General features: G+C 36.0%; 3 protein-coding genes across 7 annotated transcripts in view; all 3 read left to right on the top strand.

Moving 5' to 3' along the window:
• LOC129577948 (uncharacterized) overlaps nucleotides 1-5,838 on the top strand; it is a 35,997-nt gene extending 30,159 nt beyond the window's left edge. For all 5 annotated transcript variants that reach the window (XM_055465857.1, XM_055465848.1, XM_055465838.1 and 2 more), the window contains exons 2-9: nucleotides 378-1,843; nucleotides 2,747-2,832; nucleotides 3,007-3,232; nucleotides 3,395-4,093; nucleotides 4,196-4,327; nucleotides 4,419-4,857; nucleotides 4,946-5,113; nucleotides 5,195-5,838. In XM_055465857.1, coding sequence (XP_055321832.1) covers nucleotides 527-1,843; nucleotides 2,747-2,832; nucleotides 3,007-3,232; nucleotides 3,395-4,093; nucleotides 4,196-4,327; nucleotides 4,419-4,857; nucleotides 4,946-5,113; nucleotides 5,195-5,301 — 3,174 coding nt within the window. In that variant the 5' untranslated portion in view covers nucleotides 378-526 and the 3' untranslated portion in view covers nucleotides 5,302-5,838. The remainder of the gene's footprint in view (nucleotides 1-377; nucleotides 1,844-2,746; nucleotides 2,833-3,006; nucleotides 3,233-3,394; nucleotides 4,094-4,195; nucleotides 4,328-4,418; nucleotides 4,858-4,945; nucleotides 5,114-5,194) is intronic.
• Nucleotides 5,839-10,984: 5,146 nt separating this feature from the next.
• LOC129572868 (organic solute transporter alpha-like protein) lies at nucleotides 10,985-14,071 on the top strand. Its single transcript, XM_055452983.1, has 5 exons — nucleotides 10,985-11,838; nucleotides 12,012-12,408; nucleotides 12,508-12,604; nucleotides 12,727-12,979; nucleotides 13,081-14,071. The coding sequence occupies exons 1-5, from the start codon at nucleotides 11,649-11,651 to the stop codon at nucleotides 13,176-13,178; spliced, it is 1,035 nt and encodes a 344-aa protein (XP_055308958.1). The 5' UTR covers nucleotides 10,985-11,648; the 3' UTR covers nucleotides 13,179-14,071.
• On the top strand, nucleotides 13,460-18,335 carry LOC129572850 (alpha-(1,6)-fucosyltransferase). Its single transcript, XM_055452961.1, has 4 exons — nucleotides 13,460-14,944; nucleotides 15,760-16,240; nucleotides 16,333-16,914; nucleotides 17,001-18,335. The coding sequence occupies exons 1-4, from the start codon at nucleotides 14,709-14,711 to the stop codon at nucleotides 17,487-17,489; spliced, it is 1,788 nt and encodes a 595-aa protein (XP_055308936.1). The 5' UTR covers nucleotides 13,460-14,708; the 3' UTR covers nucleotides 17,490-18,335.
• Nucleotide 18,336: the final 1 nt, after the last annotated feature.

Genomic DNA, 18,336 nt, shown 5'->3' on the forward strand with positions numbered 1-18,336 from the left:
AAACCGTTCGTCGGAAGATGAATGATAGAAATTATGATGAATTTTTGCGTGAATGTTCTTCATTGATTTGGATATTTGGATAGGCTTTAAAACACTAGCAAATTGGTACCGCTCACATCCCATAATGGACCTTTAATTCCGCGTTCAATTCAAATCATTATCACGAAAATCATGTACATTGCCTTCCTCGTCAAATATTTTAACAAAGTTGCTCTTACACAAGTCTCGTTTTTCAATTAAAAAATTAAATTAACTACATTTTTCGTGTTGAGTTCCCATTCCGAAAATTGGAATGGCTACCATAGAACATGAGTAGAAAAGAAATTAAGCACCAGAAAATTTGTTTCAACTATCTTCTTCGTATATCATCATTTTAGTTCAACCGAAGCGCAAACGAAATAGAAAATGCTGAGTCAACCGAGTTAGGTCGAAAAAAGCGAAAGAAAATTAATTGGAGTGTAAACAGAGTGGTGAATCCGATCGAAACGTACGAGAGAAATTACCGTGTAGTTTATCATTTCGGAAGATGAATAAGCTAAGAACAACGAAATATAAACCAGACGAAGGTGTTCAAAATGATTACAGCCTCTTTGATAAGATAACGAAACGCTATTCGAATGTACGATTTCTGCGGAAATCGGCAAATCGAAAGGAAGTTCCAGCGAATACATTCTCTGGCAGCTATGATATGAATGGACGAAATTCAGAAGACCATAAACTCGAAATCGGTGCACCGATTCTGATTTCGAAAACAACAATCGATACGGATTCAATCATTGATACCAGTCTCTATCGACACAGTGACTGTAGCCAATTGCAACGTAATTCCGATCAATCAGACAGTTATCATGATGCAAACAGTTCGTTGGACACACAACAATCCAGTTTTCATTCGTCCACATCGAGCAACGATGAACGGAACGTCGATAGTGCATATGCCAAAATCATACAACTGCCAATCACCAGCGAAGTGAATAACAATGGGAATTTCATTGGAAATCGTTCAAAATCGGCGACCAATTTGCATAAAACCGAATTGAGTGTTTATTTACAGCGTTCGCCCAGTATGGAAATATCGAATCACTTCACTCAACCATTGACACCGAAGCACACATACAGTTCCTACAATGGATTTCGAACGGTGTCAAAGCACAGCATCGAGAGCGATAATAGTTTTCACAATAGTCGAAATAGTATCACCGTTAATGGATCGGTGATCGATGAGGAAGTGCTTGATTTTGACATGAAATCGGCTTCATTTCAAAGTCTCGATGCACGCAACATATTCTTATCGATCGAAGAATTGAATGAAATCACCCGGCAAATTAACGAATCCGATGAATTTCGGTCAATTGACAATGATCAATTGGAGTATCAAATCCATCGTGATAATTTGAAGCCATGCGAACGACGTGTCACATTGTTGCGGAATAAAAACCAGAAATTTTTAAATATCACACCAAAGCGGGACAAATTGACGAACGCATGGAGCGGATTTAAGAATTGGATTGGCGAAGAAAAAGGCAAGATTAAGGAAGTGGTCAATAAGCATGCGGCGATGCAACGGGTTGGCGCCAATGCGAAACCAACGACAAACGGTGAAACTGCGGTCGATGGTGTAACCATTGTAAATGGTACCGCATTGCAAATCACTCAAAATGTCACGGAGGCGAACAATCAACAGCAACAACAGAACGAGCCACACCAATATCAATCACAAGATTTTGGTGAACACACCATTCGGTTCAGCGGCGGTGGTGTTGACAATCAACAACGTCGTGTGGTTGGTTCGGATAGCAGTGATTTGAATTCGTTGAGCAGGAAATCTTTACATGAAATCGAGGTAATTGATGAACGAAAAATCATCTTCTAGCCGTTTTGTTTTTTTCTTTCAGTTTTGATCGACGAAGATCGACCAATGTTCATTGGACATTGTCCAATGCTTCATTGAATTCCAATACAAAAAAAAACCAACTAACGGACCATTGGCTATTCAGTGTTCTGTTTTTCAATACTTTGTTTCGAACAAATTCCCATTGGCGAAACAATCTTTAAGTTGATCATTATATTTTACACACAAAAAAACCACCGCTTTGAATTGCGATCAACTTGGTATTCTTATGACAACCTGTTGTTTCGTACGGTAAAAGCAAATAGTATGTGCGGTGCGGCTCAATGACTCTTTTGTGAAAATGTGTGAATTTAAACATTACGAACAATAAAAAGACGAGAAAATCATCGAAAAAGAAACACATCCAAGCCTGTGTGCATTTAAATTGACAAACATGAAGAAAAAAACGTGTAATTTGTTCTTGTTATCGAGTTTTTGTGATCATAGTGGATTTTTCTTTCCCATTTCGGGCTTATTTACTTTCTTGTTTCGAATTTCTCTCTCTCTCTCTCTCTTCACTTCGTTCAATTTGTATTCTAAAATGTTTTTTAATGAATCGACAAAAAAAAATCACTTTGAATGGCATCAGCCTCTTACATAATTACACTCATCTTTTTTCGTGTTTTACTTTGATAATTTCGTTCTTTGTGCGCTGTTGATAGAATCGTTTTTCTCCTCAAGCAATTTATCACTAACAAAAAAAAGCATCTCAACTCGTCTACTTTCGTTCCATTGAATTATGTGTACAACGTCAAATGAAATCCAATGCTCAAGCTCAAGTGGATCGTTATATTGAAAAATTAAGCTGATGATTTTCTAACTCATTTTCTTTCGTTTCTCTTTCTTTTTGAATAGGGTCAAAATGGTTTCGAAGAGCTACGCCGCTATGTTAAACAAGGCAGTGACTTTGGCAAAGATTTGGTTGCGGTTTTACAAGAACGGTAAGAAATGAAAATCCAATCGTTAACACACACAAAAACCAAATAGTAATAGAAATAAAATGAAGAAGAAAAAAAAGCACAGAAATCGAAAGAAATATAAAATGAGTGTATTGATTAACGTTATTATCTATCCATACACATACACACACACACACACACACACACACAACACAGAGTGGAATCAGAGCAACTGTATTCGAAATCACTGTCGAAAATGGCATCGAAACTGAACAAAGCATGTCGTGAAGTGCCTGGCACATTGGCAGAGGCATGGCGTAATGTGGCCGCTGAAATGGAAAGTCGAAGCGAAGTGCATCGTCAATTTTCCACCACGATGACTGAAGAAATCGTTAAACCATTGAAGCAATTACTGGACAATCAGCATAAAATGAGAAAATCGGTAATTTCCCCTGTTCATTTCTACTGTTTTCCTCTCTACGCATAGCACACAACATATTTTTTTCTTACTATTATCATTGATTTTACTGTACGTTTCCATTTGGTTTTTTTTGTTCTTCTAAATTTAAAATAATCTATTCGTCATTTTTGTATGGTAAAATAGATTGAAGGCAATGTGGATAAGTCATCGCGAATTTTAGCCGAATGGCGAACCAACGAGGCAAAAGCAAAGAAGTCATCGCATGCAGCGGCTCGTGAAAATGAAAAACTTCAAGATGCAATGCTCGATGTTCGAATTCAACGGTCACCATCGATAGCTCATCATAATTCGTCGGCAGTGTCAATTATAAACAATAATACAAACAGTCTGAACAGTAATAAAGATGGCAACACCGGCACTGGTCTGCTTGGTTTGCACAAGGCGGCCACCGTCGACAAGGAAATTAAAAATGCCGAAAAAGATTGCGCTAAACTGGATAATAAACGGCGCAAGGCTGAGGAATCGGTGAAGCGGGCCGATGTTGAATATTACACACTTTGCATTCGTGCCGAACGGGCTCGCATCGATTGGGAGATTTCCGTCCTTCGTGGATCGTCAGTTTTTCAAAGTCACGAACATCAACGATTACAAAGTTTAAAAACATACTTGACCACCTATCTAAAGCTATCGAATGATATGAATCCAAATTTTACGGCAATCGTTGAACGTGTTACGCCACAAGTGACGGCTTGCAATGTGCAAAAAGATTTGGCCGTTATCAAAAATATTCGTCGCGTTTCAGAAGGCCCAAGCGAACAATTGCTACCCGATTTCTATTGCGAGCACACAACACTCGCCATGAATCGTGATCGACGAAAGCATGTAAGTTTTTGAATTTGATCAAGATTCAAATGTAGCTAGAGATTGGATTTTGCTAAATATATTTTCTACCATATTTGTTTTTGATTCGGTTCGATTTGATAGGCACTGGTGAAATTATTGCAATTGGTACGAACGGATTTGGATCGCGAGCGAAAATCACGCATTGGCCTCAAGGGATTATCACAATCGCTCAATTCGCAGGAAAACCAAAATGTCACCGACAAACTCTATCATGTAAGTCATTATAAACGGTCTATTAAACGTCTAGAGAAAATATAATTCCGGCCTAAAATTAATGTTATTTCTCTTCAAAAAAAATTATTAGATTCGATCGATGTTGACCTACTTGGAGGGTGCTCGTTTCAAATTACAATCAGCATTGTTAGAATTGGATCATAAACCTCGCGGTTCACATCCGCTGGCGTCACATATTCAAATCACACGCGATCGAACTGGTTTGCAGCAAAGCATACTGAAAGTGCCGCTCTGGTTGAAGAACTCCGACGAAGAGAAACCAAACACGGAATCTGAAGCCATCAATGGCAATGAAGATGACGCAGCCGCAACGGTTGACGGAAAAAATGAGGTGCTGATTAAAAACTTTGATCGAAACTTTAGCCGAAGCAAATCGAGCGTTGAGTATCCCGTTGCAATAAGCGCCGGTACAGCAAGCACGATCATTGTTGATTCTCGCAATTTAGAGAGTATAGACTTTGATCGTGGCATTGCTGATGGCGGCTCCAATCAACATGACTCTGACTTTGGTGAGTATACGCTCGGTTTTGTACCACAAAGTCTTCCTACATTTCTGTTTTACTAAAGGGAAACAATTATCCAATTTAACAATTGCAGATGAATTCTCTTCTCAAGATGAAGACGATGAGATCAGCGGTCGAAATTCCGTGCAAGGAACGAATAGGCGATCCACACCAAATCCATCAACGCCGAAAGTCATAAGCCGTTGCCGAGCAATTTATGCCTACTCGCCAAAGTTGCCCGATGAATTGGAAATTAACCCAGGTAAATGAATCACACCTTTGATATAGGCTTCAGTTGTGTTGTTATTCGGACCTTTAACCGAAATTATTATTTTCCAATTAGGTGACCTGATCGATGTGCACATCAAACAGGAGGATGGCTGGTGGGTTGGTGCAATAAAAGAACGTGTCGGAACCTTTCCTGCCACTTATGTAGAGGAAATTGTTTAATAATGTCAATAATCGCAAATTGAGATATTTACTAACGCTTTCTGTTACACATTATTTTGATGATGCGTTTCTTTGATTTATCTTTTATAGTTTATATTAAAGTAAACACTATGTTTTTAGTCTTCCACAGCTGTTACGAATGACAATGCGATCATACGAGATCTTGTTTGTTTATGTAAATGTATTTAAATTCAAGATTTTTTTTTGACTAATATATAAACATTAAAATAATTTAGACGATATGAATCCAGTTTGATTAAACCAAAAAGCAACTAAATGATAATTACTCGTAATTTTCAACACAATATTTTTAACACAAACACATTTTAACGAATCTAACAAAAAAAAAACATATTTTTTATGTTAATCGTATAGTTGTATCGAAAAACGAAATGGAACCCCCTGAACAAAAACTAAAACTCTACAATAATCATTGCTATTTTTATGCGAAATGGTTTTAATGATCCTTAAAGTGATGCAAACGTAATTAAGATCCGATGTTAAATTTACCTTAATAAAATAAATTCCGACAAATCATATTTTCTTTTTCTCTGTTTTTTGTTCATCGTTGAGTAGATAAAATTGATATGGTACGAGTTGAAAAAAAAATTTATTTTCTATTTGTTCTTTGCTCTGACGATGAAATTATAGCGGAAAAACGCATATCTCCTGTCAGAGAATGGGAAAAAAATCAGTTTAAGCTCATTAATTGTAGATAATTCTTATCGCAATTTAATATTTGTCGAATTTCCAATGAAGTTCTTGTCATTATTGTCGATGAAAATAAATCGGCTAATGGTGTAACATTGTCTCATTCGGATATTCAACCGATATATAGTTTTTACGTTGGAAGTGTAGATATGATATATCGATGGATGTGTGCAACGTATAAAGCAAGGGTATGACGGAGACGTGCATTAAAAAACGCAAACATGGAACCATGAAAAGCCACATTTTAAGATTATTACAACTATTACGATGTCTATTATAGTTTATCAAAATGAACAATGTAAACACTAGTATACTAAGTTTACTAAGCACTATGTTCTGATTTTTACACAGCTATTACGACGATCTGTCTTACGAGATATTGTTCATTCATGTAAATGTATTTGGATAAAATGACTTTTGAATAATTTATGAATATAATTTAGACGAAACGAATTCCGTTTGGTTAAATCCGAATGAAAATAAACGATAATAACTCGTAATTTAATCCAACACAACATTTGTATAAATCTAGGAATCTGGACATGTTTTTATGTTTATCAATAGAATATCGAAGCAATCAAAAGTCGAAAACCGAACTCTGCACCAATTATTGTGTTTGAAATGGTTTTCATTATCCTTAAAATGGTGTAATGCTATCATCTACATGATCTTAGCCATACCTGCGGACACTTCTATCATGGAATTCCAGTCAGTTTCTCCTGAACTACCACAAAATGGCACATTTCATTCAGTTGGCTCCAAATATTGAGAATTTTTACAATTTAGCCATATTCGTTTGCCACTTATTCATCGATGGCAATTTTCGAACTGGCCACATTCTGTACGATCCAAATATTTTTGATAATCGTTTGGTTTCAGAAATCAATTCAGTTTGTCCACGTTCCATTCCATGGCTGACCACTGACATCACCGAAGCCTCGTTATCATTTTGGGAACCACAAGAACAAACCGATCATATTCTGCAGCTAATCTTCTTCAATCTGGACCACTTCGAAAAGGAAGTCGATGAGTACAAATATTTTCTCACATTTTACCGTGTATTTATTTTTCCGTCAAGCGATCAAGCCAAAATTAAAAGCCTCATAGTTGAAATGCGCAAATCAGAATTGACTTTCAGCTCCAGTTCACTGATTGTGCATCAAATTTCGGAAGATAATGTTATGTGCATTCATTGGACTCCTCCATACAACGGACAACACACGGAAACGTGTGATAATGTCAGAAAAGACCGATTGGGACCATTTTATTTACAGAATCGAGATAATTTATCCGGTGTAAATGTATTTGATCTCACTTTTGGAAAGTATGATCAAATGTGGTTGATGCTGGTTGATTTTGTTGTTGAAACCTTTTGTGGTAATAAACCGCGTAAAATTGTGAGAGGATCCAAACCAGCTGTCAATTATTTTGTCTTGAAGTTGAAACAAACATTTGTCGATCTCACAACAATTAATTGCAGCGAAATTACACATAAAATCGTTCACCCGAAATCCAGACGGTTTTACAAAGAATTCGTAAACGAGTTTATGCCCCTCAATAAGAAGGAAACGTAAGATAGACTCGTTGCATTTAGATTAGAATTGTTCATCAAGTCACAAGTTTTACGTAATCAATTTTAGGGAAATTCTCAAAACACAACGATCAAACACCTTGAATATTGAATTATTTCCAACTTCCTTATCGAAAAGGGATAAAAATGCTCAGAAAATATCGCTATATCCATACCGTTTCATCGAATTGAAGGTCCTTTATGTTTATGCCAAAGGTGAAAAACTTCAAAGACGCACGGGGTTCGTTGATTGCTTTGGATCGATTAGATACTGGGTATATTTGACATGGATATTCTCAGCCGCAGTACTCTTTGCCATTCGTCGACAAGCGAAGCTCAGGCGTGGCGGTTTCATTTCTTCAGCCTTAGATACATTCACTGCATTCTTCGGAGGTGGACGTCTTCGCATACACCATCGTTTGGAACGACTATTTTTCGGTGTTTTATTGATTGGATCTTTTTTCTTGACCTCGATCTGGAGCGATGCATCTTTATTTCAATGTAACTTCAGTTCCTACCAAAAAATCGATTCATTTGAAAAATTGTCAGCATTAAATCCAAATGTTTACATTGGCACTTCCATCGAATTGCACGCCAAACGAATTGGACAAATGCTCAAGTTAGTAACAGAAAAAAAAATGCAAAAAAACAATTGTTTAAATTCATGTTGCGTATTTCTAGGGAGAAAATGGGTAAAACGGTCAAATATTCTTTGGGCATTGGTTTTTCCAAATTGCTCGGCCATCGTGATTCATTTGCTTATGTTGTGGAATCATTGGCGGTCGATAACATAAAATACACCTTCAACGGATTGAGAATCATTGATGTGTTACCAGAAAAACTTGGTAAAACGGACAAACAAATAATAGTCTGTATTATTGAGTTAGTTACACATATTTTACTTGCCATATTTAGGAATCATAAACACGGCATTGTCTTTGAAAAGTGAACAATATATCTCCAAACGCAAGATGGCTGAAGTAAACAATGCGACGAGATTAATGTTTGAGAGTGGATTGGCTGAATTTTACATGTCCCAATATCAATACATACTGAAATTGGAAACGAGAAAAATGGCCAACAAGAGAGATATTGAAAAGAAAAACGATGATATTCAGTCTTTGACTATGGAACAAATGATAACTCCATCACTCATAGTTCTCATTGGTTTAATAATTGCGTGTTTCACTTGTGCCATGGAGATTATAATCTATAGACTCACGAAACGTCATAATAATCGTGTTAGAAACCTTCGAAATTAAACTCTACATTATTGTAAATGTTTGCACAACAAATCAAAATACGTGTAATCGTTGTTTGGAACGCAATACATCATAATTACTATCAAATGTAAAAGTTTCATCGTGTTTCGGAATCAAATTAAATCGTTGTAATGCTCGGTGACTTCTTTATTATTCGTGACATTTAATAGGTTTTGATTAAACTACTTGGAAATATGGTACTGTCAAAATATTTCGTTTGTGTATGTGCATTGACGTATTTATGAAAACCTTTGAAACGAGCTACAGAAAAATACAAGTTTTTGATGTTAGAATTTTGAAATTAAAAACAAATATTTACAGCTGTTTTCAATCGAAAACACACCACTACATCTCAGCGCATTATTTTTTATGTTGAACACAAACAAAAAAAAAGTCTAAATCGAGTACTCATTGTTTCCACCAGTTTCAAATGTCAGACAGTTTAAACTTGGCGCGCAGCCATATGACAGCCAGATATTAAGTCGAAATGTCATTCGAGTTTGACACGGGCGAATTTTTCATTTTCGTTTTGCATACAGTTCGCTAAATTTCGAATCTCAGTCGATGCGTACAAATAGACAACTGAATGCTACTATAGATGGGTGGTCGGATTGCTTCACAGATAAAATGGTATGGTGTACCAAAAATCACCTCGGAAAGAAATTGTTGCCACTGCTTTGCACAATTTACTTTGGAACGTCTGGAATGACGTAGTCGTCAACTATTGAGACGACGGATTTAATGCTGGCGTGATGGCCGTTAAAAAATTCAGAGCATTAAACAAATCATAGTTCGCCTAAATACTAGGACCTACGAAGAACTATGAGGGAAAACTCAACTGAAATTGGAAGACATCGGCGCTTCGATTGATATTTCAGAGTTTTCATTTCTGTCTGAAGCAAGTAATGATCACTTTTTTGCATTTTTTTGTTTGTTCACTGTTTTTCAAGTTTTTTTATTCATTCTTTATTCTCATTTCCATCTTCGTCCGATTCTTTTTTTTTATTCATTAAAATATGCATTTTTACGGCGATATTTCACACCAGACACTGAAGGCCGATTTCAATTTTAGAATATTTCCGCTCAAAAAATTTAACCTTCGATTTTTAAAATACATGCATTGCATGTTGCATCATTCAATGTTTGATTGCATGAAATGAACGTGTGTTTTGATTTCGTTTTTTTCTGAACTAATAGAGAGCCAAGCGTTGAAAATCATCAACAGTCAAATCAATTAAAGAGTCAATTTCTGACTCTACTATTAAAGTGCAGTAAAACAACAAACTACGTCATAGCAATAAAAAAAAATTGAATACGGTTTGCTTTGAACGTTACAGTATTCAATCGATGTTAAATGTTTATATTCGAAAATTATGCACTGCAAATAGCTTTGTATTGTAAATAAATAATCATCCACAGCCGATGAGTTGATTCAAGTATGAATATTAGATTGAAACCGCTGGAAAGAACAACACGAAAAAGAGCATTAAAAAATTGACACAAATTCATTGTGTATTTTGTGTTTTGTCTTCGTTTTCTAAGAAAGTACTTTCGATTCATTGTCACTTCAACCGCAATTTTTGACACATTCGTTGAGATTGAAGATTTAAATGACTCACACTTCCATCAAAAACTCAAACATTCTCGTTGCAGCAATAACTTGAAAAAAGTATATCTATTTAGAAATATGAAAAGTTTCTGCCTTTCAATTAGGTTCAATACTCAGAGTTGTTAATTGAGATTTCATTCCGTTGGCAATAAGAAAAACCCATTTATAGTTGCGCAATGCAAGCAAAGTTCATAATTTTTTTTCTCAACTGAAACAGAAACACATAATCAAATGATGTATTTCATTTGAAACGGTGGCATAATAGCATCTGGCACAAATACATTCATGCGATATTCGATGTGTGTTTTGTCTAAGACAAGATGAACGAAAACAACACAAACGTTTACAACAACCGCAGCAGTAGCAGCAACAATTGCAGTAGTGTTGATCTTTTGGCCGTTGCTTCAGCTTTGCATACTGTTTTGCGTCTCCGTATTGTTTACGATTGGCTGCATTGAACGGCTAGCAGTGTATGTATGCGTGTACCACTCGAGTCGGCATTCAATAACACAAACCATGCACAAGTAGCAGAAGAAATAAAAAGTGAAAGCAATTTCAAGCCATTCGCATACACTTGTGCATGGGAATTCATTCCATTCCGTTTCGGGAGAGCAACTAAACTAGTCGCAACCGTTTACAAAGATTCGGAGTACACAGTAACTTTGCTGTGTTCGTGCAGTCAAAACATTATAAAATTGAGAGCATAGTAATATAAATATCGATTACTAGCGCCGACAAACGATATGCAGTGACATTGCTAAGCATCAAAAATTAATAGACGCGATACTCGGTGTACAAAAAAATTCTATCCGATGCGAGTACCGTTGGCTGTTCATTTTCTCCGCCAATGAGTCGTGTTTCCAAGTGCGATTTATATTCACACAAAATTTTTCCTTTTAAACGTTTTATGTTTACATTTTTGTGATATCTTAATCGGTTGAGTTCTCAAATAAAAAGAAAAAAAAAACAAATCACACGTTATCATCTCTCATTATACACTCATTAAATCACTATTTAGTTAGCCAATTGCGTCGAAATTTTCCGTATTTGACTAAACGCATTGGGAACTAGAAGAATCGTCTATTATCGCGTGTGTCACCGATTGAGTGTGTTGTGTATAATTTTTCTTGTGGTTGTTGCTAACAAATAGTTCAATCAATTGAAAAGTTTTAATTTTTTTAATAATAATCAAAAAATGGATCAAGCATCGAATGAAATCCGTTCAACATTGTTCACATCAATTAAGTCACCGATTGAAACATTAAATCTCACCAAATCATTCAATGTACCCGTTACCACCGATAAAATCTCAACATACGAGCAAGTCGCTGCGACGGATATACATACCGTACATGATATCGACAGTCTTCTGGGATACGGAGATTGTGAGTATTTATAAAAAATGAAATGATTCAGAATTTTCCTCGGTACGTAAATCCGATTTGGAGAAACTGATGATAAATTTCAGTGCAAAAAAAAAATTCAAGATAAATGTCAACGCAATTTTCGTCATAAGTTTTTTCACGTTTACTTTTTTGTTTGTTTCATTTCGTTCAAGTATCGGATGCAGTTACACAAACAATGCTATGTGCAATAGCAGTGGGGTCGATGCTTTTGATTGTTATTTGGTACTTATTTATTCGCCAAATACCGTTCATTCTGCGGCACACGCCAACCAAATACTTGGCAAGAACGTTGATATTGTGTGGCATTTACTCAATTGTCGGTTCGGCCGCTTTGGTGTCATTAATTGCGTATCGAGCGTTCGTGTTTTGTGATTCGGTGTGCCATTTCGCCTTCTTATTGTGTGCCTATCAATATTTTGCGCTGGTCATCGAGTATGCTGGCGGTGAATCGAATTTCATCAAAAACACAAACGGCATATTATGTTTCAACATACGAACGCCACCGTTTTGCTGCTGTCTACGCTTTCTGTTACCATCCCCTATTACGAAGTTTGTATTCCACCTTATACACTCTATGTGACATGTTATGATTGTTATCGGCATTTTATGATTGACATTATCCTACTTCATTTGCATTTATCATTATAGGGATAAGTTCAAGTTTTTACGGCTAATGGTACTGCAAATGCCCATTGTACAGGGACTTCTACTAGCACTATTAAACGTACTCAACTCAATTGACACAGTAAGTTACTCATTTAAAACCGTTTAGCTAATTAATTTATTCAAATTGGTTCTAACGAATAACCGAATGCGATTGATTCCTCCAAATTGGTTTAATGAAATGAAAATGTCCATTCATTTTAGACGTTATACGAGCAAGTACAGCCGTTTATTACGATATTCATTGTTGCATCAATTCTGAGTGGTGTGTGGTCACTTCAAATAAATTCACGCATGATTGCCGCTCATTTGCCGGAGCACAAAATTATGCACAAATACTTTGCTATTCAACTAGTGTTGATTTTATATAAACTGCAACCGCTACTGATACACACATTCTGTTACGGCGTCGAAATGTTGGCTGGTTATCGCATCAACACCAAAGTGATTGAAAATGGTAAGATAATAAGCATCACTCAATTACAAATTAACGTGCTATATTCATAACTTACGAAATTTTTTTCTTTTCGTTTCGTTTCTTCTATTCATTTCCAACAGCCGTGATTCAACTGATTATTCTACTGGAAACTACGATCTTATCTTATTTTGCTAATCAGGTGTACAGTGTGCCGACCAAAGCAATAGAACCAAATTAACCAAATCACTTACATAGTGCCTAATGTGTGTTAAGCGTGGGAACAAGATACATATTTATTGTAAATTTTTCTTAGGGCCATTCAAAATTGTTTCCACATTTTACTTAAATTTTCATTATAATAATTGAGATTATTTCTTATTTGTACTTCAGACAATTACAAATGAATACGTACAAAATGCTATACCGAAGAGAAAAAAAATTTGTTTCCATTTTCAAATAGTTTGCCGATTTTTAGGTTGGTGTGATGGTCGATGAACAGTTGGCACCACTGAGTCAGCTGTTGACGATGACAGTGTGTGCACGCGTGTGTGAGTGTGGAAATGAGCGAAAGGGAGAAATGTATTGTTGGCCGTCGCGTTGTTTGACATATTGAACAAAACTGTCAGTTCAATCAGAACACACAAAAACTACAGCATAAAACATGGGAATGATAGACATTAGGATCGCACGACACTGATTCCAAACGGAGTGCAATCAGTTCTCATTTTTTCATCTGTTCAGTGTGTAGTTGATGATGAATTGGTGTTGAAATGTGTGTGTCTGGTTGTCTTGGTTGCTTTTGTTATTTAATTCGACGTCAATTTTTCAATTCAACGCCATCAACCGAATCAGTTCGTGTTTAAGTGTTGGCGGCGGTGTGGAAAGGTTGAATATATATAAAATCCAGAGTGAAGAAGTAACCTTGCAGACTCAGGATTCAACAAAAAGATCTGTTTTATTATTTATTCTGTCTAAAAAATGCTCATCCACGCAAACAAAGTGGGAGTAGTTTGTGTATAATTGCCAAAAAAAAAAAAATTGTGTCGCACATTCATTCGTCCAGATCACACCACCACCGATCTCGTTCACATGCAATGCATTGCAAATCAATTCACATCAATCAACAAAGCCAATACGACGAACAAAAAAAAATTCCATTGGAGATAAATGGTGTCTAAGGTGGCTTGCATTTATTTAAACAAATGTGTTTCGACAGCGAAGCAATCGAAACAAATGAATTACGGATACACGATTCCATTATATCAGCAGAAATAGAATTGCATACCACTCTTATCTGAAAGTTTTGAATGAAAAAAAAAATAGTTCGAACTAAGCAACCGAAATAAATATGTGAATAAAATAACGGCGGCAGTTTTGTGGCAGCTAACAACTAGTGTAGAATTATAATTAGAGCTCTCTGTTGATTAAATTTCTTTTTTTTTATACACAATTTACTTCATTCGTGTAACGTTCTTCCGATAGAATACACGTATATTTTTTTCTCTGTTTCGTTCGGTTCACACATTTTAGTTCGGATTTTATTTTATTCTAAAGCAGAAAAATTTCATTTTTTTTTCGCTCATTGAATCGAAATCGTGCTCAACATTGAATTGAATATAATAAAATTACTACAATTACATGACAACAAACAAAAAGAGCAGTTACGACATCATCACCACCATCATCACCACAGCAAGCATTCGAAGCAGCGTCCCAGCCTATTATTTGTATTTGAGATATTGTAGCTAATGTTAAATTAGCCGTAAATATGTCGGTGCTGCGTCAAGTGTTAGGTTTAAGCGCCTGGATTCGCGCTCTAGTGATTTTCGTTCTGTTATGGGGCCTGTTGGTGTTGATATTTGCATCGAAATTGAGCGGACCAAATAGTTCAGCGCTTTCTAATGAGGATTACACGAATTATCGACTAAATCAAGCAATAGAATTCTTAGAGGAGTCTAAGCGACGAAACGCTGACCTCAAGCAACTCATCGACGAATATTTGAGGTAATTAACATATGATATTAATGACTGGGCAATATTTCATGGTCTCAACTTTCTTGAATGAATGCGGTTGCATGCAATTTTCGTTGTTATTAACAGTGGACACGTGATATTTTATTTAATAAACTATATTTATCTTGGTAATGCAATATGAATCAAGTGCAAATCAAATCAATTGACTATAAACTAATCAGAATCGTGTTCAACTAATCTAATAACGATCAATAGTTATATTCAGAGAGGTTTTGTCGTTTAATTATTTTGTGTAAATTATTTTCGTGACACTCAAAAATATAACGGAACGCTATGTATACTTTCGGTGTTCATTATACTAATGGCAGCAGCCTTTCAACTATATATGTATACATACACAACTTTTACCGGGAATGTCGCATTTTTGTTCATAATTTCACTTCAAATCAAGTCGTACGAAGAAAAAATCATGCGTAGATTTTTTTTGGAAATTCCGAGATTGATAAGAAAACGTTGAAATAAGAATTGAGTAACAGAACATTTCACACTCTCTTTGTTCCATTGTGATAACGTTCAACGTGACTAACAATATTCCTCTAAAAAGAGTTGACGAATTTTTTTTTCAAAATACTTGTATGATTCGTTATTTATATGCCAAAAAAGCACAACATAATTGCTGTTTTCACACAATGTATTGAAAATCGCAAAGAGTTTTAATTTTAAGCTTAGATGATCTCTCTCATGATATATGAACGATGCAATCAAATTTATTTACATTCCAAATGCATTCAGTAGATAATAATGAAATGTTTTAACACGTGTTACATTGGCTTTTCTGTTTACAGCGATAAATCATTGCCTGAAGATCAACGAGAACGGATTATAGCTGAAATTGAAACGAAATTAAATCAAAGGCCATCCAAACCGCTGGGCAGCGCTCAGCGACGGTTCAATGGCATGGTTAATGAAATCATTATATCAAATGGCATGACACCAACGGCTGAGTACGAGCAGCTTCGTCGCAGAGTGCGCTCAAATTTACTGGAGATGTACAATTACGTTGGAAGTGAGCTAAAAAAAATATGGAAAAATAACCCGATAGTACCTGAACTTGGCGATTATGTGAATAAAGTAATGCAAATGACAACGGAGCATAAGCGCTCACTCGTCAACGATATGGATCATCTACAGAAAATTGACGGCTACGAACAATGGCGGCGAACGGAAGCCGAAAGTCTTAGTGATTTAGTGCAGCGCCGTCTCAAATATCTTCAAAATCCAAAAGATTGCAGTACGGCAAGAAAACTCATTTGCCGATTGAATAAGGTGGGTTGCGGACTTGTCGGTTTATTTGAACATTTATAAAATTCTTCTCTTTTGTATCTTGTGTTTATTCAACATTGTTTTTCTTGTAACAGGGCTGCGGTTATGGATGTCAATTACATCATGTCGTCTACTGTTTTATTATGGCTTACGCTACGGAGCGTACATTGATTTTAAAATCGAAGGGCTGGCGCTATCACAAAAATGGTTGGGAAGAAGTGTTTCAACCTTTGTCGGACACCTGTACCACATCTGAAGGAACATCACATGCCAATTGGGGCAATGGACACTATAACACACAAGTTGTAGACTTACCTATAATTGATTCGTTAAATCCACGACCGCCTCAACTTCCGTTGGCCATCCCGGAAGATTTGGCTCCAAGACTGAAGCGGTTACACGGTGATCCTATCACCTGGTGGGTTGGACAATTCCTGAAATATTTGCTACGCTTTCAACCTGAAACGCAGGAAATCATCGAGGCTGGCATTCAAAAGCTTGGTTTCCAGAACCCTATCGTTGGTGTGCATATTCGTCGAACCGATAAAGTTGGCACCGAAGCAGCGTTGCACAAAGTTGAAGAGTACATGCGACACGTTGACGAATACTACGACCAATTGGAAATGATTGAATCAGTTGAAAAACGAAGAGTGTTCCTCGCTTCTGATGATCCAAAGGTGTGACATTTGCTCATTCAATTGATTTCGAAATCATTTTCTTCTACGTTTGAATGATACATTTTGTGACTTTTCTACACTTGCAGGTGATTGACGAGACGCGCACAAAATATCCTCATTACGAAATCATTGGTGACCCAAATGCGGCTCGCATGGCAGCGCTATCGACGCGTTACACTGACTCGTCATTATATGGAATCATACTCGATATTCATTTGCTATCCATGTCCGATTATCTAGTGTGCACGTTTAGCTCTCAAGTGTGTCGCGTTGCATATGAAATAATGCAAACCATGTATCCGGATGCTTCGAATCGATTCAAATCGCTCGACGATATTTATTACTATGGTGGTCAAAATGCGCACAATCGCGAAGCGGTGCTGCCACACCATCCAAAGAATCATGACGAAATCTATGTAAATGTTGGCGATTTGATTGGCGTGGCGGGCAATCATTGGGACGGTTATTCAAAAGGTCGAAATACACGAACAAATCAAATCGGTCTGTTTCCTTCATTCAAAGTTGTAGACAAGGTCGAGACAGCCGAATTTCCTAAATACTCAAATGTTAAGTAATGAACAAAACAAACAAAACGAACAAAACGAACAAAACGAACAAAACGAACAAAAACAAAAAAAGAAACGAAATTTCCTCCGATATTACACCAGCTTTGATGGAAAAAAAGAAAGAAAAAAAAACAAAGTCGCTCCAAAAGATATGAAATCAAGTAGTTACATACATATAAAGTAAGATGACAGGCAAAAGTCTTATGATCAAATGCGCGTGTGCACCACACTGATATACAGAGAAGGAAAAAAATTCTCGTGTGATCAAAATCAGTGTAATAAATCGAAATTTGATGAATTTATGGTCTCGTTCTGAAGACAGCTAAAAATATTTTTTTTCTTTTTTTTTCATTCGATTTGTGTTGATCACATGAGCATATTTTTCGTTTTGCTGGAAGCATTTTCGCCGATTCTGTTGTTTCATTCATTTTTCATTGGAAAATTGAATAATTGATTTGATTTCATTCAATGTTGGCTTCTGTAAGTTGGCTACACACGGAGAACAAATGGTATTTTAGATCTTGAGCAATTTTATTAAATACCTTTACTATTTCGTAGCTATTTCATTTAATACGGAATTTTTATTTTTAGTTTTCGCGCATGAATTGTGATAATCTTTAGATTTTTGTTTTTTTTATTGTACACATGAGCAGAACAAAGTTGTTGTTTGTAAATTTTGAAGAATCTCACTTGAAATGAACAAAAAAAATGGAAGAAAGAAAAACAGACATCTATTATTATATTGCACTTGAACACAACAGCACACAGAGGAGAAACCTTTTTTTCTAGCGAAAACGATCGAAATAGATTATTATTTTTAATGAAATAAAATCTAAAATGGAAATGATTGAAAAAT

The sequence above is a fragment of the Sitodiplosis mosellana genome, unplaced genomic scaffold, assembly GCF_009176505.1.
Source record: "Sitodiplosis mosellana isolate CC-2019 unplaced genomic scaffold, AAFC_SMos_1.0 Smas_scaffold_1, whole genome shotgun sequence".
NCBI lineage: Eukaryota > Metazoa > Arthropoda > Insecta > Diptera > Cecidomyiidae > Sitodiplosis > Sitodiplosis mosellana.

Excerpts from the sequence above, each read along its gene's own strand:
- LOC129572868 (XM_055452983.1), top strand. The coding sequence starts at position 11,649 with ATGGATCAAGCATCGAATGAAATCCGTTCAACATTGTTCACATCAATT. Across the intron at positions 11,839-12,011 it reads TCTTCTGGGATACGGAGATT|TATCGGATGCAGTTACACAA; the intron begins GTGAGTATTTAT and ends ATTTCGTTCAAG. Across the intron at positions 12,409-12,507 it reads TTACCATCCCCTATTACGAA|GGATAAGTTCAAGTTTTTAC; the intron begins GTTTGTATTCCA and ends TTATCATTATAG.
- LOC129572850 (XM_055452961.1), top strand. The coding sequence starts at position 14,709 with ATGTCGGTGCTGCGTCAAGTGTTAGGTTTAAGCGCCTGGATTCGCGCT. Across the intron at positions 16,241-16,332 it reads TCATTTGCCGATTGAATAAG|GGCTGCGGTTATGGATGTCA; the intron begins GTGGGTTGCGGA and ends TTCTTGTAACAG. Across the intron at positions 16,915-17,000 it reads TCGCTTCTGATGATCCAAAG|GTGATTGACGAGACGCGCAC; the intron begins GTGTGACATTTG and ends CTACACTTGCAG.